The following is a 26,580-nucleotide window of genomic DNA, read 5'->3' on the forward strand; positions in this document are numbered from 1 at the left end:
TCAACAATATACCGTGGGCAAATTTACTACCCTTTCGTGTTGTTAGTGAATGAAAACATCCACTAAATTCAACAGCTATAAAAATGTATCAGATCAATATTTTTTCCATATTTTTTTTATAAATCTGTTAATCAACCACAGTATAATGGTTTACTACAGTTTACTAATTAAAACTACCAAATCGTCACAAAAATTCCATGATTTTAATACTTAAATTGCCAAGTTTATAAGTGGTGTCACTGATTTGGGGAAAAAACACACACAAAATTACAAATTTTCAATATAAAAATTTATTTTAACCTGGATTTTTAAAACCATTTTCACAGTCTTGGGCATGTCAAAGATTGGTAAAAACATTGGCTTTGAAGCATTTTTAGATTTTGTGTAGCATCAGTTTTTTTCTCCCTCATTTATTGTTAGTGGCTGTTTTTGCCCTATTGTGTAAAAATGTTTAAATGTTGCGTTTAATTAAAAATATTATGTTAACAGATCCACGCAATTTATTTAAGTAATCTCAACAAACAATAATTTAGTTCATTTTACAAATAAGTTTTAGTTAAGCCAACGAACCTTAGTAGAGTCAACAAATAAAATTTAGTTAAATGTACATTAATGAAAATTAATGAATGATGACAAATATTTTGAATAATGCCTTTTTAAAAACTCCACCCCTTTAATTAGGATTTAATAAGTCCATAACACCAAATCAATCAATCAAAGTGTAGCTGCTTAATACAACTCATCATATAGACCTTTTTTTTATAGTTTATTAAACATATCACAAACATATTTTAAATGCAATGTTGCATTCCAAACCGTGTGTTTGTTTTGTTCTAAAATATATCAGAACAAGTTTGTTGACTCATACTTGGCCAATTTTTACTCACATACCTATCTAATGGTGCTACACTCCTGCAAGAGGGTGCTAAAACAACAATTACCCATAATACACTGTTAAATCCTCAGCCAATGAGATGCAACTCTGTATTAGTTTTATTAATCTGTTAAATTTATGCATCAATGGTATGTTGGCTGAAAAAATAAGTTTGAAGTAAAGCGGACTTATAAACACTGGGGCATAGTTTCGCGTTCGTCCTCTGTGACCTCTTGATGTGATGACGTATTACGTGAGGTCGCGCTGGCGCATCAAGTTGTGGTTTAAAAGTCCATTTTTTTTTCTTGCCAAAAATGACAATCATTTTGCTAGTTAAGACCCTTATGCCTCGTATAAGATTGTTTATAGTCCTTTGAAACTCCATTAAAAAAAACTGTCAGGTGTTGAGTTAAGTGTTAAGTGTTGGGGTCCATTAAAATGAGAAAAATAATAAAACATAATTTCTTCAAGACTGAACAAAGAAAGACATCAACATTTTGGATGACATGGTGGTGAGTAAATTATCTGGATTTTTTTTTTTTTTTTTAAATGGACTAATCCATTAACAACTTTGATTTGTTTGGTGGAGAAACTATGGAAATATTTGTGCTAAAATAAATAAATATTTTGAAGGAATCATAGTGACTGAAATATTATTTTTATTCAGTATTATTTATTTATCACTTTTATTCTGTGTTATTCAGATGGCTAAAAACTTTAGTTTAGCAGAAACTGATATTGTTGTTAAATGTGACAGAATAGTTGCATTCCTAACAGGGCAAGGTGGGCTTGTTTACTGTAATAAAAAAAAACTATAAGCAAGATTTGAGCAGCAGGATCATGCTGTGAGAAGATAAACATCACAGAAAAAGAACTGTCTCATGATGTTTGAGAGTTTATGTACCGCAGTTCAAACATTTCAGTGTATTTTTTTAGCACCGGGTTACTAGTGTTTCATAAAATTTGTGCAACAGTGCAAAAAACCTTTTAAGTTTTGATGTTGTGCTGAGTATCAACACTAATAAATAAACATCTTCAGCTGCTATCAGAAGAACAGCTAACCTGCTTTTATAACAGCGTCAGGTGCTGTCTCTGTGGGCTGAAGGCTGGATGTGGATGTGTTTCCATCAAGATCATACAGGCAGTGTGGGATGATCTGACATTTCTGCATAAATTATCGGTGATTTCTCATTATTGCTCCTGTCTGTTAAAGTAAGAGTAGAACAATGTAACTAAAAACAGTATTTGAATGCGATATCAGTACAATGAAAGTGTTTTTATCTGTTATTATGATGAATCTGTTTGATTAAATGCGTACCTGTATTTACAAAGAAGTGTCTGCAGTTAATTTTCTCGAGGCTTAAACGAACTTCATATCATTTTTAGTATGATGGAGACAGACTGTGGGGTGGGGTTGAAGTTTGGAGGGAAGTTTACTGATTGGTTTACAGGTTTAACAGAATCCAACCAATAGGCGACTGACAGACGGGTTTAAATACGAGAGGCTCCAGCTGCAGGACTTACATTTCTCTCCTGAGTTTGTGTTAGTTAGATCAGAACTAAAATGAGTGGCAGAGGTAAAACCGGCGGTAAGGCGAGAGCGAAGGCCAAGACTCGCTCATCCAGAGCTGGACTGCAGTTCCCCGTCGGTCGTGTTCACAGACTTCTCCGTAAAGGCAACTATGCTGAGCGTGTCGGTGCCGGTGCTCCCGTCTATCTGGCCGCAGTGCTCGAGTATCTGACCGCTGAGATCCTGGAGTTGGCCGGAAACGCCGCTCGTGACAACAAGAAGACTCGCATCATTCCCCGTCATCTGCAGCTGGCGGTGCGCAATGACGAGGAGCTGAACAAACTTCTGGGCGGTGTGACCATCGCTCAGGGCGGCGTGCTGCCCAACATCCAGGCTGTGCTGTTGCCCAAGAAGACCGAGAAGCCCGCCAAGACCAAATAAACGAACACAAGTTCACTTAAACACAAAGGCTCTTTTAAGAGCCACCCACTCGATCCATAAAAGAGCAAACTGAACTTTGACAAACTTTAATGACAATGTCCTCCATCACGGATACGAATTTTTAAAAAGTAACGCGAAGGCCTACAACGTTTCTTGGTTCAACAGGATTTAATGCGGTGAACATCATAAGCCAATCTAATTAATCATAATTGTAAATTAAAGTCAATCCGAATCTTACGACTAAACAACCTCTGAGATGGGCCTTAAGTTTCTTCACTAAATGTTTCTCGACCAATGCAACATTATCCTGCTAAAAAAAACTATAGACACCATCACAGAATTTCTATTGATTTTATTGGGAATTGTATTTGTTCAAATGGAATATGGCCCAAACACACTACAGTGTAGTGGTTGTAATGGTAAAAGCTAATGGTTCTTATTGGTATTTTAATGGGAACCATTATAATTGTCACATTCTCATGTCAATACACATAAATGTATATATGTGTGTGTATATATACACGTTATTTTTGGAAGTCACATGAATCAAAGGCTTTGGGGATGGCGGGTCAGCGAGGGAAAGTAAACACGTGACTTCTAGCGCCGCCTTTTCCTTTGTGTTTCTACTAGGTCCTGTAGGCAAGTGTAAAAGTTCTTACTGTCGTCCCTACAGTCATTATACTTAGCGTTAAACACAGTTCATCATGTCTGGAAGAGGCAAAGGCGGTAAAGGACTCGGAAAAGGAGGCGCTAAGCGTCATCGTAAGGTTCTCCGTGATAACATCCAGGGTATCACCAAACCCGCCATCCGTCGTCTCGCTCGTCGTGGTGGTGTCAAGCGTATATCCGGTCTTATCTACGAGGAGACCCGCGGTGTGTTGAAGGTGTTTCTGGAGAATGTTATCCGTGACGCCGTCACCTACACCGAGCACGCCAAGAGAAAGACCGTCACCGCTATGGATGTCGTGTACGCGCTGAAGAGACAGGGACGCACACTGTACGGTTTCGGAGGTTAAACGATTAAAAGAAAAAACAAAACCCAACGGCTCTTTTAAGAGCCACCCAATCTTTCAAATAAAGAGCTGAACCTTCAAATAATGTATCTTAAGTTTAAAGTTTTAAGGTGGTTCATTGAGTTGCCTTCCTCAAAAAAATGCTCAATGTTCTTTTGTTCATGTTTGTTGTTAAATATTTATTGAAACTGTGAAACCTATTGTGTTTTCAGTGAGCTCAAATTCTTCGGTTCGTAATGATTTTCTTTTTTTCTTTGGGATTGTTTTGACGAGGTTTAAGAGGCTGTTCAACTCTGCGTTTAAAACGCTTTTGTGGTCCAGATAATTGCAATATAAAGAGGATCTGAGCAAAGGCGAAATTCAGAGAAATTCGTTTAGAAATATAAAAACGTTTATTGTTTTTAGCTATGAATTAGTGAAGAGATGTTGTGAAGAAAATTATTATCAACGATATAAAAACGCACTGGCCTGGCTGTTATACACTCTATAATATTCGTTTAATAATTATACAGGAGATTGCGCACATTATAGGAAAAAGTCGAATATTAAAAAATAAAGAGAAACAAGTTAAAGAGCGGGAAATGAGAACAAAGAACAATGAAGAGGATGGGGGAAGAGCTTTCAAATGTAAGTCTGCATTCATTGGCTCTCCTTCTGACCCGTCAAACTCTGAGCTGACCAATAGAAACATTTGAGAGGTTGGGCCAACAATTCAACAGCCAATCAGAGCACGGGCCCTGTTTGTTAAACATTTACATAGAGCTGGGGATAAATAACCCTGCACGCTATCTCAAGATTATTCAGTTTCATTTGAGATTTGAAGCATCATCATGCCTGAGCCAGCAAAGCCCGCGCCCAAGAAGGGCTCAAAGAAAGCCGTCACCAAGAGCGCCGCCAAGAGTGGAAAGAAGCGCAGGAGGTCCAGGAAGGAGAGCTACGCCATCTACGTGTACAAAGTCCTGAAGCAGGTTCATCCCGACACCGGCATTTCTTCAAAGGCGATGGGCATCATGAACTCTTTCGTCAACGACATCTTTGAGCGCATCGCCGGTGAGTCTTCTCGTCTCGCTCACTACAACAAGCGCTCCACCATCACCTCGAGAGAGATCCAGACCGCCGTGCGTCTCCTGCTGCCCGGTGAACTCGCCAAACACGCCGTGTCTGAGGGAACAAAGGCCGTCACCAAATACACGAGCTCCAAGTAAAGCTGAAAGTACCCAATCTGAACCCAAAGGCTCTTTTAAGAGCCACCCACTGTTTCTAGAAAAGAGCTTCCGATATTTGTGTGTAATCCAAAGAATTTCTAAATTTTTCAATATCGATTCAAGAGAACTCTTCATCATTAAAAATCAGTTTAAACCATTGTAACTTCTGTAAGACCATCACCACTAGTGTGTTATTTCATGGGTGTTTGTAATTGGTCCTTTCTATCAAGATCTCCTTTCCTTTAGTTTTGTTTTGGGGTTATTTATTTTCTGCTTATTTTGTTGTGCTTAAAGATTATGATCAACATTTTAAACCTTGCATTTATATTCACGTTGCGTTGGAAGAACTTTGTAAGTTATTATAAATATACTTAATTTTATACATTTAATACAAACTTGTAAAGTTAGAAATATATTTCAAAATGTATTTCTGGGGAACAAATGCATGTTAATATATCTAGGTTAAAACCATATATTTTTGAATTAAAAATGTATTTAATTAATCTTTGCTTTTTACAAAATGTATTTGGCAGATATTTACATATTTTTGGCCAAAGACATTTGCCGTATGGTATGTACTGTAAAGGTTGACGGTGTTATTATAAAGTGTCACTCTTATGCTTTAATGCTGTAACATTATGACTTTATATAAGCTAATTTATAAAAACCACTACACCAAGATGGATTGAAATGAAAGCATCACTTTTTCCAGTGGTTGATTTTCATAACCAGGAGTGGACAGAAAAGTCTGAGATAATATAACATTACTGTTATCAGGCAGTAGAGGGCACACATGCGCAATGTTTGTTTGTATTTTCTACCATTTTCTGAAAGGTTCCTAACAGTACATTCAAGAAGCAAACGAGTTAGATTATTAGGGAATGTTTAATATTGAACCACTCTCATTTATAAATATAACCTCACGATGACTGCTTCTGCACAAATTTTGTTTATTTGTATATTTATTAATCATTAAGCAATTTACGGTGCAAAATCACAACATTCTTAAACTCATAATTGTAACAGAAGTGGAATCATTTTTAAGACCATAACTAATGTTTAAAGTTTGTGAACTAACTTTGATGTTGGCTTGACAAAGCACCCGGCTAAACGTGCACAAGTATCTGTCGGACCGTAATTTTACTCATCAGTGTTGCTCTCTCTCGACAGACCTGACAAAGTTTGACAGTTTAATCGTCGTTTTATGAATTCCGTTATTCCGATTCCTTGCCAATAATAATACTCATTAAGCCGCTTGCCAGTCTAAATGATATAATTATATACAATTTACCATTTCAAGGTATTCGAGGTAAAATTGTTGGATTTAGTGGACTATTATTACCAACCTTCTGACTGCAGCTTTATTCAACGAAAGCAACTAATTAAAAGGCAACAGAATATGAAAATGTACTCCAGTAAATGTTGTTGTTGTTTTTTGTTTGTTTTTTGGAGAGAGGGGGGCTTGGACGAGAAGAAAAAAAAATTATGCACACCCTACATACCATACAAATATTGCATGTAAAATGTCCACTATTAACAGTGAGTATCTGCACATACTTGCACATCTACCACACATGGTAACACATTTCAGTATATGTACACTATATTCTTTTTAAGGCGTTATCTTTCATACATACTTTGTTTTATCTTGTTCTTTATAATAATATTATTATAAACATGTCTTACTAAAAACTTTACTGACTATGACACTGATGTAATTTAAGATATCAGTGCAAGTTGTTTTTAGTTTGGACAGCTCTTACATTTATTTTAGCCTAGGACTAGTCTTAATCCTTGTCTGGGAAACCGCCCCTATATGTTACAGCTTAAAGCTGACATAACACAAGACGTTTTTGCCAATCTAATGTTAATCTTGCTTATATATAGAGTAGTATTTCATCATTCATATGTCCAAACAGTCTTTCGTTTTGTCAGATTTATAAAAGAAAAAACAGCCTTTCCGATTTTTGGCGAAAAAGGTCGAACACTTGAAGGTGTGCGGTAGGTGGAGCCGAAGAGTTACGAGTATGTGCAGCTTGAGATACTACTTTTGGATTTACAGCCGACATAGATGGAAATCAAACTTTAAAAAAACTTTAAAAAAAAAAATAAATAACCAGCTCTACATTATAAATATGATCCAGAATCGGATACTTAGTCAGTAATGGACGAACAGGAACAATAGCAGCAACGATTACACCAGGACGTCTCTATCAGGTAATTAATCCTTGCTATCCGCTATTTTAATAAAAAAGCAACATAATCCAGTTTTTAACTGCATTTGCCTGTTTTAAAAGATGTAAATGTTGTAAATGCAATACAAAGTGCTGTTGTTGGTGTTGTTTACATTACATGCACGTATGCGCGATTGCAAACAAAACACGTGAGATTTTGAATTACCTACGCCTGTGTTTGTGACTCCTAAACGGGGTCTTTTAAAGTTTTGACCGCTTCATTAGTTTTAAACAAGTGGAAAATCCGGCGTCAAACTGAGCCTTGTTTGTAAAGAAGTCCTCTCCGAAATGCAGCCAGGGATCAAACAAACTCATTCGCAATTACGTTGCTGTCCGGGAGAAATGAACTGCATCCACTGTTGTCTTACAACAGGGAAAGCTAAATATGGTTTTCTTCTTCTTACATCCAAAAACTCACTTCTTTTGTCAAACTATCTTGCTATAACATAGTTGTCGCATGCTGTGCAGTGATACAGGTGACTTCTACTCGACGGAGCAATGCTTATGCGCGTTCACGCTCTCACTTGACAGGGCAGGCGTGCTTTTCTGGGGGTAAAGGCCCATGAAAGGAATATGGGGTCAATCAGTCGTAACGGATACCCCCGTTTAAAAAAAAATTTCCGAGCCTTGTAGGGAAAAGGAGGCGTGAATTTGGCTCAGAAATACTCTGTTACAAGCTCAACTGCTTTTTGACACTTTGCTTATGTTAAGCATGAGGACTACAACTCTTACACTGTGTTAATAAGTCAGAATGCATGAAATAGCATTAAACCTTCCATTTAAGCTCTGACATAGGCTGCATCCAAAATCTCTAAAATGCTGCCTGTCTCCTGAGATACCTTCATCATCTTGTCCCACAATAGGCTTCATGCCCAGCTGCACTACTTCCTGAACTTCAGCCAGCTCCTTGTTTCCTGTCTGCCATTATTGGACAAACTAATAAATCCAAGTGTGTCTGATTATTGATGTTGTGACTACAAAGGTCAGGCACAACTGGATTAATCAGTTTGTCCAATAATGGCAAAAAAATGACGGCCAAGAAACCGGCTGGGGCACAGATTATTTGTAAATAAAGTTATATTTGCACTTTTTACACCTTTTGATTCAATTTCTAATGAGAAATTAGTATTTTAGTTTTCAAATATGCGATTAGTTATTACGTAGGCGCAGGGCCGGATTAACAATACTTGCAACTGGGCAATTGCCCAGGGGCCCAAGACCTCTACAGGGACCAGGGCAGCAAGGGCACGAGCAAAATACTGTATCTGGTAATCTCTCGCTGGCCACTTTATATTAGACAAACCGTCAACACGGGCTTTTGCGCTGCACAGAGAGACGCTGCGCTGCCTATAACTTTGAACGTGAGTTGAGAGTGGTTGAGGGCTCTATCATATACCCAGCGCAATGCCTGACGCAAGTGTCTTTTGCTAGTTTTAACCCAGCGCAATGATAATTTTCACATTTAGCGCCACGTTGTTTAAAGCTCCACTGTGTAAGATCTACTCCCATCTAGCGGTGAAAGTCTATATGACAACCAACTGAATATTACTTTCTAGCCCTCCCCATTCGGAACGCGTTTTAACTCGTACGGTGGCCCGGCCGTGTCATGCCAAGGTTAACATGGCTTCCAGTAGCTACAAAGCAAAAGCAATGAGAAAAAATGAACAATTTGCAATGTCCTTTGCCTGTGATCCATCAAAGCACACAGATTTATGTTTAACATGAAAAAAGTCTGATTGTCATGATATGTCCGCTTAAAATCACATACCAAAAGCAACCATGACGGGTTTAAATGGACGCGAATTAATATTATGTCAAAGTACAATGCTTATGTTTTAAGTAAACGTTACATGTCCGTGTATATGTAAGAGCTTTCTCTCAGATTGGTGAAAAAAGATCGCGCAACTTTCACACGCTTGTAAAATGAAACGAAATACGCGCAGATCAGACGCTTTTATCAGAGTATTATGTCAGACATTATGTCAGAGTACAATGCTTATGTTTTAAGTAAACGTTACATGTCCGTGTGTAAGAGCTTTCTCTCATATTGGTGAAAAAAGATCGCGCAACTTTCACACGCTTGTAAAATGAAACGAAAGACGCGCAGATCAGACGCTTTTATCAGAGTATTATGTCAGACATTATGTCAGAGTACAATGCTTATGTTTTAAGTAAACGTTACATGTCCGTGTATATGTAAGAGCTTTCTCTCATATTGGTGAAAAAAGATCGCGCAACTTTCACTTTATCAGAGTATTATGTCAGACATTATGTCAGAGTACAATGCTTATGTTTTAAGTAAACAATACATGTCCGTGTATATGTAAGAGCTTTCTCTCATATTGGTGAAAAAAGATCGCGCAACTTTCACACGCTTGTAAAATGAAACGAAAGACGCGCAGATCAGACGCTTTTATCAATGAAAGGCTAAAAATAGCGCTGTCACCGTGTGTTTGTGCTAGAGGTCAGAAAAGATGAAAAACATTTATCTCAGTACCTCAGATTACATAAATGGGCGGAGAGACGGCGTGTGTCCGTTCGGACACATTAAACCACATGCGTGTTTACACTAACAAGTGTTATGCATAATCATGCTAAAGTTAGCCAAGGAACTATAAAACTTCAAGTTTACAACATGGACTGTATAGATGTAAACGAATATGCTGAATTACCTGTGGAGAATATAGAAAGTGCAACTTCAGTGTCCCTTGAGCCCCATCTTGGAAAACTAACTCCAATAGTGACTTTGGTCTTGATGTTTTTCCTGTCACGTTGTCGTTTAAAATCCCCGTTTCGCATCCTTGGCGATTTGTTTTAATGTCCTCGAGAATATGTCTTCAGCAGGCTTTCAAATCAAAGCATTAGATCGCAGGTTCATCACGGTGTGCGGTTGTTGTAAAATCCGAAGGATTCAGCTACGCAGGTCACAGGCTGGATACGTCATCAAGCCTGGTTTATTTAAATTAACTGAGCATTACATTCGCAAGTCATTCGCATATTACATCAATTTACAATTAACTAAGAATAATTGTCAGCTTTATAATTGTTAATATTCTGAAATAAGACTGTCTTGATGACGTATAGCGCCTACACATGCAACCTCTGGAGGCTTCAGCTATCGGGCAGCGTGAGTGTAGAGTGAAAGCGCGAAAGGCGGAGCTTGAATTTCAGGAATGTCCCTCGTCGGCGAATGTATTTCAAAGATGGAGGCACAACATGGATTCAGCCAGAGAGCGCTTCGACGGTATGCATTTTAAATAGCAGATTCTACACTTACGAGAACACTTTGATTAATGGGTGGGAAGTAATTACACATGAATGAGCACATACTTTTGAAAGAAAACATGGGTTTTTGTTAAGAATTAACTAAATAAAGTACACAGTAGAGCTTTAAAAAGCAAATGCATTTACGCCCACTGTTGCGCCCATGGGTGTTCTGATCTGAAAACGAGGTGTGTTCAGGCGCATTGTTGGCGCGTTGCTATTTTGGGGCAATTAAAATAGACTACGCCATTGACCAACAAAAACCTGCTCTAAAGTCTAAAGTCAATGGCGCAATGTGTTTTTGTTATTTAATGAGCGTGTTAGAAATATTCGCCTATAATGGGACGACAACGCGGGTTTGCTTATCGCACACACATGGAGCGCAGCAGCACAAAGAATCTTTTAAATATAAAAAAGTAAAGCATTCAAATGCAAAAGATTATTATTGAGTCCCTTGGATATAAATGAGGACCGATTATGAGACGTTAAGTTGTAAAGAGCAGCTTCATCTGTAGCCTGGTAAGTAAAAAAATGCTTTACTTTAAACAAATGCAACTATTTTAAAATGTTTTTAAATGCTATCTTACGGATTTATTGTAGATGATGACATTGTGGATATGGTGAGATGAGAAACATTTTAAGTAATGCTTTTTTTAAAATCCCATGGCGCTGTTCTAGTGCTGAAATGCTTCGGCTCTACGCACGTTTGTAAATTCTTTATCTCTTGTTTGTATTTTAGAGTACAAAACTTTTCTTGCATATTTGCTAATTATTTTATGAGATTGTGTAGGATATCAATACATTTACAGCAATTAAAAGCCTGCTATTTTTACTTCTATGACTCAAAAAAAAGGCTTTTAAAGGTTTTAATAAAAAATTAAAGTGTCAATAAAAATGAATACAACACAAGTATTTAACATTAATCTTAAACTGGAGGTCTTCTCCCTCTGCTTAGTTTTTCAGTTTACAAAGTCCGTCATCTAAATAGGGATTATAGTGCCAGCTGGTTTTTAAAGGGGATGAGAGCCAAGACTCTCATTGGTTTATTGCACGTTACGCCCAAAACACACCCATTACCCATTAGAAGAGTACAAACAACCTTTTTCGACCTTGCGCTCCGCGCACAAACCATTTTCCCGTCGTTAAATTATCAAAAGTGGCATCGGACACGCCCATTTAGACCGTGGACCGTGCGCTAGACAATGCGCTTAGATCGTTAAAATAGGGCTCTGAGAGTCAGTCTTATGCGGACTGACCAATGAAGAGAGGGCCTCAAGTTAAGACCCTCTCCTCATTGGTCAGTCCGCATGAGGTGTTATACAGATGCTGATGTGTTTTGTTTTCATAGCATCATATGTAAGTGAATGTATTTGATACGGGACAAAGTATTGCATTTGTATGAGCATTTAAATATTTGTAAATCAAAATACGCCTGATGACAGTTAGAATTTGAAGTAATGAGTATATTTACTGTATATTACAGTAATATATTCTGTATATGACCATATGGTGATCCTGGGGTCGTGATGATGGGGGCCCTTGAATATTCTTGCCCAGGGTATAACAAAGTGTTAATCTGGCCCTGCGTAGGCGCTCTCTGTTTATATTTCAAACAGAATTACGCTGCCTATGAAGGCTGTTCGAATGCGTTACCCAAAGCTGCGTTCATGCCTATGAAGTCATTGCCTCGTGAGTCGTGATGCAGCGAGGCAACAAGTCAACTGCCTTGGGGTTTGGACACAGCCATAATCTGATGTGATGACAAACCGTTGCATGATATCAAAGTAAGGCAACTCCATAGAGTCCTTGATGCACGAGAAATAGGACTGTCAAACACTATTACATTAACTTTCTGTATAAACTAAAGCGCTCAGTTATCCTCAAAGGGTTGTGAAACCACGCTGTTTCTGCTCCAGTCCACCGCACTATAGTTTTGAAAAATACAACTTAAATGGCCGTGGATGTTGTGAGAAGAACGATGAAGAGTGGACGGGTCACATGATATAATAGGCTTGTGATTTATTGCAACCCATATTAAAATTTACTAAGAATAGCAGTATTACAGAAATATAATATTTCATTTAAACAAAAGTCAAGTATAACCTTTTTATTATTGAAATAATAGCGTGTTTGAAGATAAGGAAACGTTCTCAGGACATGGTACCACATCCTAGCCTGGTCCAACCAGACTCTCATACATTCATTTCATTTGTACAGAGAGTCTGGCCACGCTCCATTGCAAAGCGTTACTTCCGTTAAGGAGGGTCCTCTGTTGGAGTTTAAAACTATTGGATCTGCCCAGAGTCACTCAGGATCTGCCATAGGCGATCGTTAACATGTGGTCGTGACGTATATCATGCGCCGAAACCATCCAGAAACAACAAGTACGAATAATCAGACCAACAAAACTTAGCAAACCTGGTTCTTGCTCCGGCTTTAACTTCTGTATATTCAGCAGTTTTGCAACAACGGACCAAAAAGATTTTCAGACATCCGAGTGCAGTGAAAGAGATGCTAAATCTAATTTCGATTACTACTTAGTACCGGAAGAGCGAGTTTAGCCCAGACAACATCAAGGGGAAAATCATCCAACGTATTTACAACGTTTCACCTCAGAAACACCTGCGACCCAAGAATGACTCTCTCAGCTATTCTGTGTTCTTATAGTGTGAACCGTAACCGAGTGCGATTTCCCCAAGCCATTGACTTCCTTGCTGGCCTGGCTGCACGATACGGGAGCAGAGTTCAGACATGTAAATATATCAAACCTGCTATGCAATTTAAATTAAGTCTGCAATTGAGTTTGACAGCCAGTAAACACAACGCTCCTTCAATATGTAAAAGAGCAGGTGTATTTTGTTAAAAGCAAATGATCTATAGGAGTCACTTATACAAGTTCTTACAAAGCCTGATCTCATGAGAATTTGTACATATTTTACGAGTTGGCTTATTCGTATCAATTCATACGAAGTTAATCATGCAAAATCATATGATTCTTATTAAAAAAACAACAACAACGAAATCGCACCTAACCTCAATGTCACAGGGGTCAAGGCAAATCGTACCAAAACTTACAAATGTGGTCGTGTGAATTAATACATATTAGCCAACTTGTAAAATATGTACGAATTCTCGTGAGATAGCACTGTCTTACATGATGTTAAATGTCTATTATATTTAATATCTGACCTTAAATACTCTGAAAATTTCTAAATGTGTTTTTGCTGTGAATAAAATGGTAAAAACAAAAGTAAACTAACCAAAATCATTTTGATTTGATTAAACGTTTTTGTTTAAATCTAAGGTTTGGTGATGGGCACTGGTTGTCACTTTAATGTTGGAAAGACTTCAACATAATGACGCTGGATGTGAAATCTGGTTGAGTTGGATATGGTGACCAAAACCAAACTCAATCTGTCAAGGAGGCTGTCAAGTCAGTTTGTCAACACCTAGGTGCCAGCCTTTGCCCAGGCCTATTGGCCAATGACTCTTAAAGTGTGTGCCTATTTTAAGAGCTGTTGAGCATGTTAAGGGCTCCAAAATGCCCTAAACAATAATTTAAACAAAATTCTTAGAAAGAGGATAAATAGTTTTGGGATTTTTTCAGTATCTGAAGTAAAAGCAGTCTTTTTATTAAGACTACTGTAAAAACACACTTACAGTCCCTGACGTCTTTGCTTAAACAAAACACTGTTTTAAAACAACTATCAAATGTGTTACAGTAGTGTAATATACACAGTAAGTATAGATTACCTGTAATCTTTACTGTTACATATAGAGGTAATGCTATAGTATCCTAATGTAAAAGCTCTGTTGGAGTTTTTGCTTTTCATTTTACGATCACTTATGAAACTTTTGTGTAACTTCAGAAGACAAATCCATGAGCACAGGGCATTGCACATACACACAAGATTATTATTATTATTATTATTGTTATTGTATTCATATAGTTTATTTATTTTATTTTTTTACAAAAACTTTCAATAAATTTTTTTGTGTGTTTTGATGTAGGTGTATGTCATTTGCAACCTTTAATAAAGTTAAAGTAACTCAAACTGAATGAACTGTGGGAGGCAGAGAATATGATAATTCCAGAAGATGATGTCATTACCAGTCGTCATGGAGACTACGTGAGGTTTACTTCCATTCTCCGAAATGTTATTTGAATATAGAGCCTTAAATTTTAAACCAAATTTAAAATGAAAATCTTGGTATCTTACACTATTTGCATAAAGGCTATTGCGTCATCATTATTAATGTAGGATATAAACGTGGTGATTGAAGAAGTGTAGAGAGATCGATCGTCAATCCTGACTGTTAATACAGGTGAACCATATTTTTTATGTTTTGTTGTATTTGCAAAACTCCTTCATTATAATGAAATGTGTGTTTGTCATGATTGAGTTTGTTACACATTTCAGATTTGTTTCATACTGTAAATCCATCAACAATGGAAACGCTGATTCATTTGCTGCTTTTCTCAGGTCAGTAGGAAAATTTTCAGTGTCTGTTTGTATGCGCAAATGTATTTATGTGTATAAAACGGCACACCAAGTTTGGCATGTACCCTGGTTTTCTTTCAGGGTCCAGTATGATTTCAATATAATAAGGATAAAAAATAATCTGTTTTCGAATGTCCAATTGTAAAACCTATAAAGATTTTTAAGGCTTTTTAGTTCTAAATTGCAGCACACTTTGACGCATTGAGCCTTCACTTCTGTTTACCATTGCAGCCCTATTTCACAGACCCAAATAGATTCTAACTTTAATGTTTACTGACATTATTCAATTACATTTGAACTACATTTTCATAAAGTTTCTCCTAAAGTCGTCCCAGCAAGCTTTACTGGGATTGTACAATTTTGTTACGTATAGTGTGGCCAAAAAAAAATCATAATTTCAATATTTAAAAACTGATGCAGATTTTTTTTTCATTTGGCCCAAGATGTCATCACATTATGCAATGCTCATTTTGCTTCAAAGTAATGTAAGTACACCTATAAAAAACTGATTTATATTATTGATAAGTCAAATGTAGACGTGTCAGAAACCAACTTGATGGAGCATGTCCAGCAACAAAACAATGAAAGAGCTCAAAATGCTAGATCTGATCCACTTCCAGTTCAAAACCATTGCGTATTATTTGTAATTTAATGTACAGACATGTCAGTTTAATACACTTTTATTAACTAGGCCAGTCTTATTACAATGACAATTTCATTTGAAACCAGAACATAGTACAGTATACAGTAGAAATACCGTACTACAACAATCAATATAAAGACTTGCTATAAAATCGCATTATTATCATTTACTTGCAGTAACCTTCACAATTCAACGAGCAGAAACAGAATATTAAAAAAGATGCAAATAATAAATAGACAAACTACGTGTTTAAAGTGCTATGGCCTACATAGAAAGTGGTCAATTGTTTATGTTAAAGTAAACTAAACACAACAGATCCAAAAAACAATATGCGAAACAAAATGTGCAAATCATATAACCTGTGCAATAGATGCAAACAGACAAAATATGCAAAGATGCAAAATTATAAACAAAAATCTGGTGAAATGGATATCTTTTTCTTTATAGGCGCAGTGCACAATGTTTGAAAGCCAATGTTGAAATTTGAAATGACCTAAACAAACACGCCCCTACCTCAATAGAATCTGGACCTTCTTTTGATAGACCCGCTCCACACATACGCAACCCTGGCAAGGATGTTGGTTAGTAGACACGCCCCTTACTGCTGGTTGGCTACAAGTGTGTTTTGGTATTCAGCCCGACTGCCTTTTCCAAAGCATTTTTCAAAGATTGTGCACTCCGCCTATAGGCTAAGATGTTAACAGTTCCCCTGAAGTATTTCATTTATACTAAATAACGTTTTAAAAACCAGCAGCACATAAAAGTCAGACCTTTGAGTAATGGGTCTGAAAATAGACTTATCGTTTCATCTCAGAATGCAGTTGGATGGATTACTTTGTAGCTTTAACATTTTTTACTGTAACGTAAATATTCATTTAGAATGACATGCTTATGAATAGTTTCTTTTTTTCCTTTCTTTCAACAGGACTTTGTCTATTTATGCAAGGCACAACACGTAATTATATGTTGGTCCTGTCGAACAAGAACTGGACTGACGCACAAGCTTACTGCAGACAGAATTACATCGACCTGGCCACTGTTCAAACCACTGAAGATGTGACATTGGTAGCAATGCTTTCTCAATATACGTCATCTTTAATGTGGACTGGACTGTACAATGACCTTAAGAGCTGGAGGTGGTCTTATAACAATGAGGCTATAACATATACCAACTTTTATTCTGACGAGCCAAACAACTATAACGGAGATCAGGAATGCGTAGGATCTTATTATGGTGACTGGAATGATAAGAAGTGCTCTGATGAGTTAGAGTCTTTTTGCTATGATGGTAAGAAATAATGGTAATGCGTTAAAAATTTGAATATTTTCTGGACAGGATTTGTCTTTAGTTAAACTCATTTATTGGCGCTTTTCAACGAGAGAAATTAACAGAAAAGTAGTATTTTGTCGCCGTCTTTACTTCATAATACGTAAAACTGTAGAATTCAAAGAGAGAATTCAATTAAATGACATTAAATGTCAAGTATAGTACACTGGTCACAATCTAGATGAATGCACACTATAGAGTGAATAAAGCAAACTCAAGTAGCGTTGTGTTGCCGCTAATGATATAATGAAGTGATGATTGAACATTAGTTATGATGCCAGGTGGCACAATTGCTCAGTAGACATAGATGCTGGATTGGCGTTAAGAAATAATAAATGGGGGCCAGACCATTTTTTTATGTGGGCAGGTAAGATTTTTTTATATTTACCCGATCAGGGGCCTTTCCTGGTTAAATAAAGGTTAAATAAAATAAAAAAAGTGCTCTGGTGCACTGGGAGTTTTCCAAGTGTGCCGCTTGGCAATGTTGACCAGTTCGCTTTTATGCCCGTATAGGAAAATAATATATGTGTTTTTTCTTTAGACCCATTTGTAACTTGTGAAACACACGGTCACATAAGTGAAGCAGTCTAACAGCAAACATCAGTGTCAAAATGTTGACCAATCCAAATGAAAGGTGGCAGGAGTTTCTGTTTACGGAAGCCAACGTGAACGCCCAGCCAATCGAATTACAGTGGCGAGCAAGAATTTTAACCAATTAAATAAAAGAAGTCAGGTGTTTCTTAAGACAAATGTGAATTCCAGCCAACCACATTACAGAGCTGAGCAGAATCTAACCAATAAAATGAAAGGCGGCAGGAGTTTCTGTTTACTAAAGCTGTGTCACGGATTTGCCAGGTCCTTCCACTCACACCCCTCAGTTTCACCGATCACAATCACCTGAATACTGATCACCTGCACCTGTCACCCCTCATCAAGACTGCACTATAAATTCCAGCCACAAACACACAGACACTGTCCGGTCTCGTCAAGGCTAACCTTGTGTTACACTACTGTTGAATACCTGACTCACATATCTTCTATGTCTTTCAGAAAACCCAGTTCTTCATCATCGTCATCATCGTCTTTGGATATCTTCCCTAATAGTGTGTCTGGGGCATCCCCCTGGACTCCCTCATCATCACCATCGCCATTTATTTGTGTTTCAATAAACTCTGTTACATTTTTATGTATCTCTGTCTCCATTGTCTTCTGTCCACTGACAGAAGACCGGACCCACAAACTTTAATATGTCTCTCAACAGGACGCATTCCAGAACCTAGTGGACATACTCAGAGCTGAATTACTTCAGACACCACAGACCACTGCAACTCATCAGGCTACCGCTACCACAGTTCCCATGGCTAATCTGAAACCATTCTCTGGTGAGGTGCAAGAGTGCAAAGGATTCATACTACAGTGCAAGTTAATCTTTGAAATGCAACCCAATCACTTCCCCACAGACCGCAGTAAGATCGCCTTCATATCAGTTTCCATACGTGAACAAAATGGATCAGTTATACAATCATATCGTGCTTTCAGTGATCATTTTCAAGAAATGTTTGGTCTTCCAGAAGGAGATAACTCGGTCTGTGATGAATTATACCACACCAAACAAGGTAAAGATTCAGCTGCTGATTTCTTTCTACGATTCCATATTCTAGCAGCTGCTAGTGGTTTGGATGAACGAGCACTATTTTCCCGAAATGCCTAAACCTCATCATAATCCTGAAAAACTCAAGGTATGCAGCACATCTATTTTAAGCCCTGCAGATAATGTTTCCGTGTCTATTCCTCCGGAATATTCAGAGTATGAGGACCTGTTTTGTCCCAAGAGAGCTTCGAAACTACCACCACTCCGGCCATGGGACTGCGCGATTGACCTCCTCCCGGGTGAACCAGTACCTAAAGGCAAGATCTATTTTCTCTCTATTCCCAAACAGGAAGCCATAGAGAAATGCATATCAGAAGCTCTGGAACAAGGGTACATACAACCATCCAACACCCCCCTGCTGCATCTACTTTCTTCTTTGTGATCAAAAAGGATGGTGGACTCCGACCCTGTATTGCTTAACGTGGATTAAATGCTATCACCCTAAATTCTCCTACCCTCTTCCTCTCGTCCCAGCGGCCTTGGAACAACTTAGAGGTGCCAAAATCTTCACTAAACTGGATTTACGCAGCGCCTACAACTAATCCGTTTTAAAGCTGGAGATGAATTGAAAACCGCTTTTGTGACCCCTACTGGCCACTGGGAATATTTGGTCATGCCATATGGTTTAGTAAACGCTCCCTCTGTGTTCCAAGATTTTATGCACACTATATTCAGAGACCTACTTCATCGTCATGTAATTGTATATATTGATGATATCTTAATCTATTCCAGTGATCCCATCATCCATGTCCAGCACATGAAAGAGGTCCTTCACAGACTCCGACAACATAGTCTATTCATCAAGGCTGAGAAGTGTGAATTTCACAAATCCACAATCGAATTCCTGGGATATGACGTCTCGAGTCATGGAGTGAGTATGGACAAAGGAAATGTAGCGGCCATTAAAAACTGGCCACAACCCAACTCTGTGAAAGATCTGCAAAAGTTCCTTGGTTGTGTGTGTATTTACATTATATTGAAAAGTAAACCTTATCATGGTTTTACTACAGAGAAAGTTATATTCCTGTTGAACATCCCCACAAGGCTCATTATGTGGCTCATTATTCAACTCTTTTGTTTCTCAGCTGTCAATCACTGATTATTCAGGAGCTTTCCCGCCTCCACGCATACAGCCTTTCCCAAGCAAAAGTGTCTTAGAAATTGTAAATCAATATCTTGCTTTATGTGAATGAGTAGGCCATATGATTTTCACATCATTTTGAAGAAAAAACTCTAGAGTACTAGATCCTGTTTTGAAAAGTCTTGGGAAAACATGTTTAGAATGAGTTTTGTGGAGTTATATCAGTGACTTAAAAATTTTGCTTTTTCAAAAACCACGCATAAACATTTTTCTCTCAAAAATACAAACATGTACATACATGTTGATTATATGATATTTTAGCCCAGTTTGTGATGAACACAGTGTTATGAGACTTTTGCCATTAATGTTTTTAAGCAACTGAAAAAAGCACAAATGTCAGTGCATGTCAAAACTTCCCCAGGGCCCTAAACCCATTAGACCCCAGAGGGTTAAATTTACCATCTCTTATCGTCCAGGTACCAAGAATTGCAAAGCCGATGCATTATCCAGAATGTTCGCTCCAGAGGATGATCTTACTCCTCCAGAGAACATCTTACCAGACAAGATCTTCGTATGCCCCATCGACTGGAGTCAAGAAGATGTAATTCCGGACATTGCTAAACCTCTGCCGGGCTGTCCAGCTGGATTGAAGTATGTACCCTTGCAGCATTGTACACCACTCATCACCAAAGCCCATAACTCCACTGGTACTGGTCATCCGGGCCCTCAACAAACCCTCTTGTTGCTTAAACATCGCTTCTGGTGGTCTAATATGGCAGAAGATATCAGAAGGTTGTGAGGGGGTGCAAGGATTGTGCAATGGCTAAAATTCCTAGACATCTACCTCATGGAAAACTCCGTCCTCTTCCTGTTCCTCATCGCCCCTGGTCACATCTTGGAGTGGACTTTGCCACGAATCTGCCTCCCTCACAAGGTAACACCTGCATATTTGTAGTGGTGGATCGTTTTTCCAAGATGTTACGACTAATACCCCTTAAAGGTCTACCCACAGCTATGGAATCTGCAGAACTCTTGTTTCAACATATCTTCAGATACTTTGACCTCCATGAAGACATTGTTTCGGATAGAGTTCCACAGTTTATCTCAAGAGTGTGGAAGGCATTCTTTAAACTCCTTGATGTGACCATAAGCTTATCATCTGGAAATCATCCTCAAACCAACAGACAACCGGAAAGCCACCAGAACTCTTGGAGCCAGTTTCTACCCTGGGGCGAGTAAGCACAGAATTCTCTACACCAAAAGGCCACGAGTCTCACTCCTTTCCAGTGCGTACTCGGCTACCAGCCGGCCATGTTTCCCTGGTCAGAAGAACCCTGCGAAGTTCCATCTGTGCAGCACTGGTTCCAAGAGAGCGAGAGGGTCTGGGACTCAGCTTATCACCACCTTCAATCTGCTCTCCGTAGAAACCAACAGCAAGCAGATGCCCGACGAGCTCCTACACCCCGTTTCCAAGTGGGAAACAAGGTATAGTTATCTACACAGAACATCCGTCTAAAGCAACCATGCAAAAAGCTGAGTCCCAAGTACATCGGGCCTTTTACCATCATTAAGGAGGTCAATCCAGTAGCCTTTGAACTCCGTCTCTCCGCACACTACCGGATCCATCCCGTCTTCCATGTATCACAGCTGAAACCCTTCCACTCAACTGTCACTTCCTCTGCTTCCTCCACAGGACCTGGTGAAGAAGCACCCCCTCTGGATGAAGATAGCACCATCTACACCAGTGGTTCTCAACCAGCGGCCCGCGGGCCGCATGCGGCCCGTGACGCATGTACGTGCGGCCCAGCATATGCCAGCCTCATTAAAAAATAACTTAACTTTTCATTAAAATTTTTTTGTTTTTAAATAATTTAAAAAAATGTATTTAATTAATATACATTTGAACCATACTGTTTTTGTCACATAAAATCATTTTGGCAGTCAAATATATTTATTAGACATGCGCAGGCAGACATGCGTAGCTTAGTTTACGAGCACATGTAAGCGCGCTTTGGTAAAATTCTAACAGTCGTAAGCAGGATTAGTCGAGATCAAGATGGACAAATTTGTTATTAGGGGAGAAAAACGAGGTGATGTTTCTAACGAAGGAACACATGCCAACGAAGGAACACATGCCAACGAAGGAACACATGCAAACAAAAAAAGTCGAAGCATCAGCAGCGAAGGTAGGCGAGTGCTGGAGGAATGGAAAAACCAGTTCGCCGTCACTGATCGAGACGGGCAGCCTTTCTGTTTACTTTGTTGTAAAGTACTGGGCGTATGCAAAACCTACAATGTCAAAAGACATTTTGATACCACCCATGCAACATTTGACCAAAAATACCCACCTGGATCTCAAGACAGAGCTCTCAAGATAACAAATCTTGAAAAAAATGCAGGTGCTGAACAGAATATAATGCGAGCTAGTTTAAAAGTGTCCCAGGCCGTGACATTAGCAACGTTTAAAATTTCATGGCTCCTTGCCAAACACGGCAAACCGTTTAGCGATGGGGAACTAGTTAAAAACTGTTTTTTGGAATCACAATGTCTATTTGATGATCTGAGCAACAAGAGCGAAATAATCCGCAGAATTAAAAGTTTACAGCTCAGTAATGACACAGTTACACGTCGAATTTCAGAAATGTCTGAGAACTTGACGGAACAACTAAAAACTAAGCTAAGCACTGCGTCAGCACTTAGTTTGGCAGCAGATGAATCTACGGATATCGGAGACATTGCTCAGCTTTGCATTTGGGTGAGATGCGTAAATTCAGAAACATTTGAGGTCACTGAAGACTTGTTGGCTTTAAAATCGCTTCATGAACGAACAAGGGGCGAGGATATTCATAAAGCACTTAGTGAAGCATGCAAAGATATGAACATACCTCCTTCTTCAATCGTCTCCATCACTACTGATGGTGCACCCGCAATGATGGGAAAACACAAGGGTCTTGTTGCTGAAATGCGAAGATTCGCACCTGAATTGTTGGCGTTTCACTGTATTGTGCACCAGCAAGCACTATGCAGCAAGTTAGCTGATGGTTACCTTATGAATGTAATGGACACTGTGGTCAAGGTGGTCAACTTTATTCGAACACGCCCTCTGCTGCACCGCCGGTTTGTTGCGTTACTGGACGAAGTGGACGGTGCTTACGGGGATGTCGTTCTGCACAGCGAAGTGAGATGGCTAAGTCGGGGCAAGGTTTTAAGTCGCTTTCTGGCTGTACTCCCGGAGATAGAACACTTTCTTGATGACATTGGCGAAAGTGAGAGATTTTCAGTTTTAAAAGACAAAGAGTGGAGAACCAATCTTGCTTTTCTTGCAGACATCACAGTTCACTTAAACAAGCTGAACCTGCAACTCCAAGGTGACGGAAAACATGTTGATGACTTGTTGTGTTGTATTGAAAGTTTCAAACTGAAGCTAGGGCTATATATTGCACAACTTAATGATGGTGATTTAACTCATTTCCCACTACTACATGATATGTGCGAGGATGTGTTGGACACGAAACAAAAAGAAAGATTTGTTGCAACAGTCAGCCAAATGCAAGAGAAATTCACTGCTCGTTTCTCAGATTTTGAGAAACTTAAGTATGCTGGACAGTTAATCAGAGAGCCATTCACTTTTCCTGTGGACAAAATCAAAGACTTGGCTGCGAGCTTCGGTTTGCCCCGACAGCCACTGGAAGATGAACTTATGGATGTTCAGGGAAGAAGACACACATACACAGTGCTGCAAGGATCGTCAGTTACAGAAATGTGGCGAAACATCCCCGGACAGAACCTCAGATTATTAAGTTCAAAGGTTCTTTCCATATTTGGATCCACATACATTTGCGAACGGACATTTTCGGCAATGTCGCGCATCAAGTCACGGTTCCGTGCGCGTCTAACAGACTACAACTTACAGTCGCAACTTCATTGTGCTGTGACTCCTTTCGAGCCAAATTTCACAAAATTAATCAGCTCCCGACAACATCAGTGTTCCCATTAATGGTGAGTAGCATTTCAATCTTTATTTTCAATGTATTTGTTGTATAATCATCACAGTATTCATAAACTCCATTAATACCATAGTATTTTCTATTGGTTTGCGTTGATTGCGTTGATTACGTCAATGTTTAAATAACATGCGGCCCGCAAGACTTGGGCTTGGTCCAAATGTGGCCCAGTGTAAAAAAAGGTTGAGAACCACTGATCTACACTGTGAGGAGCCTGTTGGATTCCAGACGTCGAGGTGGGCGGCTTGAATTCCTTGTCGACTGGGAAGGTTTTGGGCCAGAGGAACGATCCTGGGTCCCATGTGATGACATCCTCGACCTTGAACTCCTAAGAGTTTCACCAGACCCATCCTGGTAAACCAGCTACCCAGACCCAAGGGCCACCCTCCTTGGCATCCAGCACCACAGAGGTCCTCAGGAGTGGACCCTCAGGAGGGGGGTACTGTCACAGATTTGTCAGGTCCTTCCACTCATACCCCTCAGTTTCACCGATCACAATCACCTGAATACTGCTCACCTGCACCTGTCACCCCTCATCAAGACTGCACTATAAATTCCAGCCACAAACACACAGACACAACTTGTTACGCTTCTGTTGAATACCTGACTCGCATATCTTCTATGTCTTTCAGAAAACCCAGTTCATCATCGTCGTTGGAAATCTTCCCCAACAGTGTGTCTTTGGCTTCCCCCTGGACTCCCTCATCATCACCATCCCCATTTACCATTTATTTGTGTTTCAATAAACTCTATTAAATTTTTACGTATCTCTGTCTCCGTTGTCTTCTGTCCATTGACAAGCTGTGGTCACACTAGAGTTTTCGTCCCATTAACTTCCATTCATATGCAAGTGAATGTGTCAGACCGAAAACACAAGCTCGTGCGACATTTTGCAGGAAGTCTGGTGAACTCTGACCTGAGAATTTGTATCACATGGAGTATGAATGGATGTATATTTTGGATTAAATTGGAATTCCTGAGAGGACAAAACTGTTATCACAAGTAATGAAATGACTTATGAGTTATTTTTTAGGGCTTAAGGGCTTTTTATTGTTTAAGTTTCTGTTAATATGATTTGAAAAAACTTATAAAAGCTTAATGATTTATTTGAGAAAGAAATTTTAATTTTTTTATTGGTCTGTCCACAGCTTTGGTTACCTGGTATTTCTGGTAGCTTTTTAATAAATTAATTTGTTCTCGATAATGATAAAAAAAATGGCTATGTTTACATGCACAAAACATTGCAATCTGATTAAATGTTGGTTTACATGTACATTCTATATTTTGTGAACCAAACATCTGCGCGAGTGCACAGCCAGGGTTGCCAGATTCACATATCAAAACAAGCTCAATGGTCATTTAAAACTAGCCCAAAAGCATCCCAGTCACTATTCACAGCCCAAATACCAATACTTAATAAACAAAATCCTTACATCTGTAACTCACAGAAAAAATCTTAATTTCTACATGACACGAGGTCAGCAGATAACACTAATCCTGTGAGAATAGGACTATCAAAGTGTATTTGTGGTGGCCTGTAGAAATTGGGTTTGGAACCATTGATATACACTAGCACCAATCTAACAATTCTTGTCTTATGACTTCAACATTAACAAATATAGTCTGAAACAGTCATGTAATTTAAATGTTTTTCATTCTTGTTTTATTCCAGAGACTCAAACAGGAGCAGCTAGGTTTGTTTTAGTCACAGATGTCTTGAGGACATGGCACGATGCTCAGATTTACTGCAGACAGCATTACACCGACCTGGCCATCATTCGGACTCAAACTGACAATGACGCTCTGAATGTCAGTACCCCGTATGACGACGACGTATGGATTGGTATGTTCAGGGATTCGTGGAAGTGGTCAGATGGGACAAATGTCAGCGCTTACCCCATTAACTGGGCGAGTACTCAACCAAATGTAGAAGGGATGGACCCAATTTGTGTTGCTGCAGAACTTGATGGGACATTAAATGATAAGTACTGCTCAAATGTCTATCCTTTCATCTGCATGTACAGTAAGTCTTCTGTCTCAGCTACTTATTAAGTGCTTTGATCTTATTAAGTGCATTCAAATGATTTATATTGATTACATTAAAATAGCATAGCCTGAATGTTACATAAAAATAAAATCATAATGGATTTAATTTTTTGTAACTGTAACACGCAGTTAAAAGTAAAAAATGAGGACCATTATTTGTAATTTTGGTAACACTTTACAGTACAATAAGGTTCATTAGTTAAGATTAGTTAATGTATTAACTAACATGAACAAACCATGAGCAATACATTTGTTACATTAGTTATTAATCTTTATTAATGTTAGTTAATAGAAATAAAGCTTTTAATTGTTTGTTCATGTTAGTTAACAGCAGGGCTTTGAACCAGAATTTTTTCCCAATTGGTTTGTTCCGAACAGAAACAGTATTTTAACGTTTCCTGTTTTCGGTTCAACCCTAAAATTGACGTTCCTGAACCGGTTAGAACAAAAAATAAAGTTCCTGATCCGGTTAATAACGTTCCATGTCATCTGTGGGACATACAAATAAGTAGGCTGATCATTAGGACATTAAACTTAAATTATTAGTCTACATAATTTTCCTTAAGTCTCTATTTTGTCATCAAACATTAAAAAAGGCTACATCAAGTAAGCGGCATAACTGTAATTCTGACATGCCTACATTTGTTGAGTGCACTTAAACACGCGCACACACAGATGGAGGACGAATTCCAAACGGCGCTACGGAAAGAAGATTCAGCATAAACAGTCGCTCCACATAAAGTGAAAATTACGTTGTTTTCAGTGCTTTATTCACCAAATGTATT

The 26,580-nt window shown here is 38.6% G+C and overlaps 3 protein-coding genes across 3 annotated transcripts; all 3 read left to right on the forward strand.

Moving 5' to 3' along the window:
* The first annotated feature begins 2,427 nt into the window (after positions 1-2,427).
* On the forward strand, positions 2,428-2,885 carry LOC135779308 (histone H2A-like). Its single transcript, XM_065290037.2, has one exon. The coding sequence runs from the start codon at positions 2,439-2,441 to the stop codon at positions 2,823-2,825; it is 387 nt and encodes a 128-aa protein (XP_065146109.1). The 5' UTR covers positions 2,428-2,438; the 3' UTR covers positions 2,826-2,885.
* Positions 2,886-3,526: 641 nt separating this feature from the next.
* On the forward strand, positions 3,527-3,875 carry LOC135752617 (histone H4). Its single transcript, XM_065271114.2, has one exon. The coding sequence runs from the start codon at positions 3,530-3,532 to the stop codon at positions 3,839-3,841; it is 312 nt and encodes a 103-aa protein (XP_065127186.1). The 5' UTR covers positions 3,527-3,529; the 3' UTR covers positions 3,842-3,875.
* A 612-nt stretch (positions 3,876-4,487) lies between these two features.
* LOC135779316 (histone H2B-like) lies at positions 4,488-5,116 on the forward strand. Its single transcript, XM_065290045.2, has one exon. It carries the CDS (start codon positions 4,669-4,671, stop codon positions 5,041-5,043), a length of 375 nt encoding a protein of 124 aa, XP_065146117.1. The 5' UTR covers positions 4,488-4,668; the 3' UTR covers positions 5,044-5,116.
* Positions 5,117-26,580: the final 21,464 nt, after the last annotated feature.

The sequence above is a fragment of the Paramisgurnus dabryanus genome, chromosome 1, assembly GCF_030506205.2.
Source record: "Paramisgurnus dabryanus chromosome 1, PD_genome_1.1, whole genome shotgun sequence".
Classification (NCBI taxonomy): Eukaryota; Metazoa; Chordata; class Actinopteri; order Cypriniformes; family Cobitidae; genus Paramisgurnus; species Paramisgurnus dabryanus.

Coding starts and splice junctions, on each gene's coding strand:
- LOC135779308 (XM_065290037.2), top strand. CDS start 2,439: ATGAGTGGCAGAGGTAAAACCGGCGGTAAGGCGAGAGCGAAGGCCAAG.
- LOC135752617 (XM_065271114.2), top strand. CDS start 3,530: ATGTCTGGAAGAGGCAAAGGCGGTAAAGGACTCGGAAAAGGAGGCGCT.
- LOC135779316 (XM_065290045.2), top strand. CDS start 4,669: ATGCCTGAGCCAGCAAAGCCCGCGCCCAAGAAGGGCTCAAAGAAAGCC.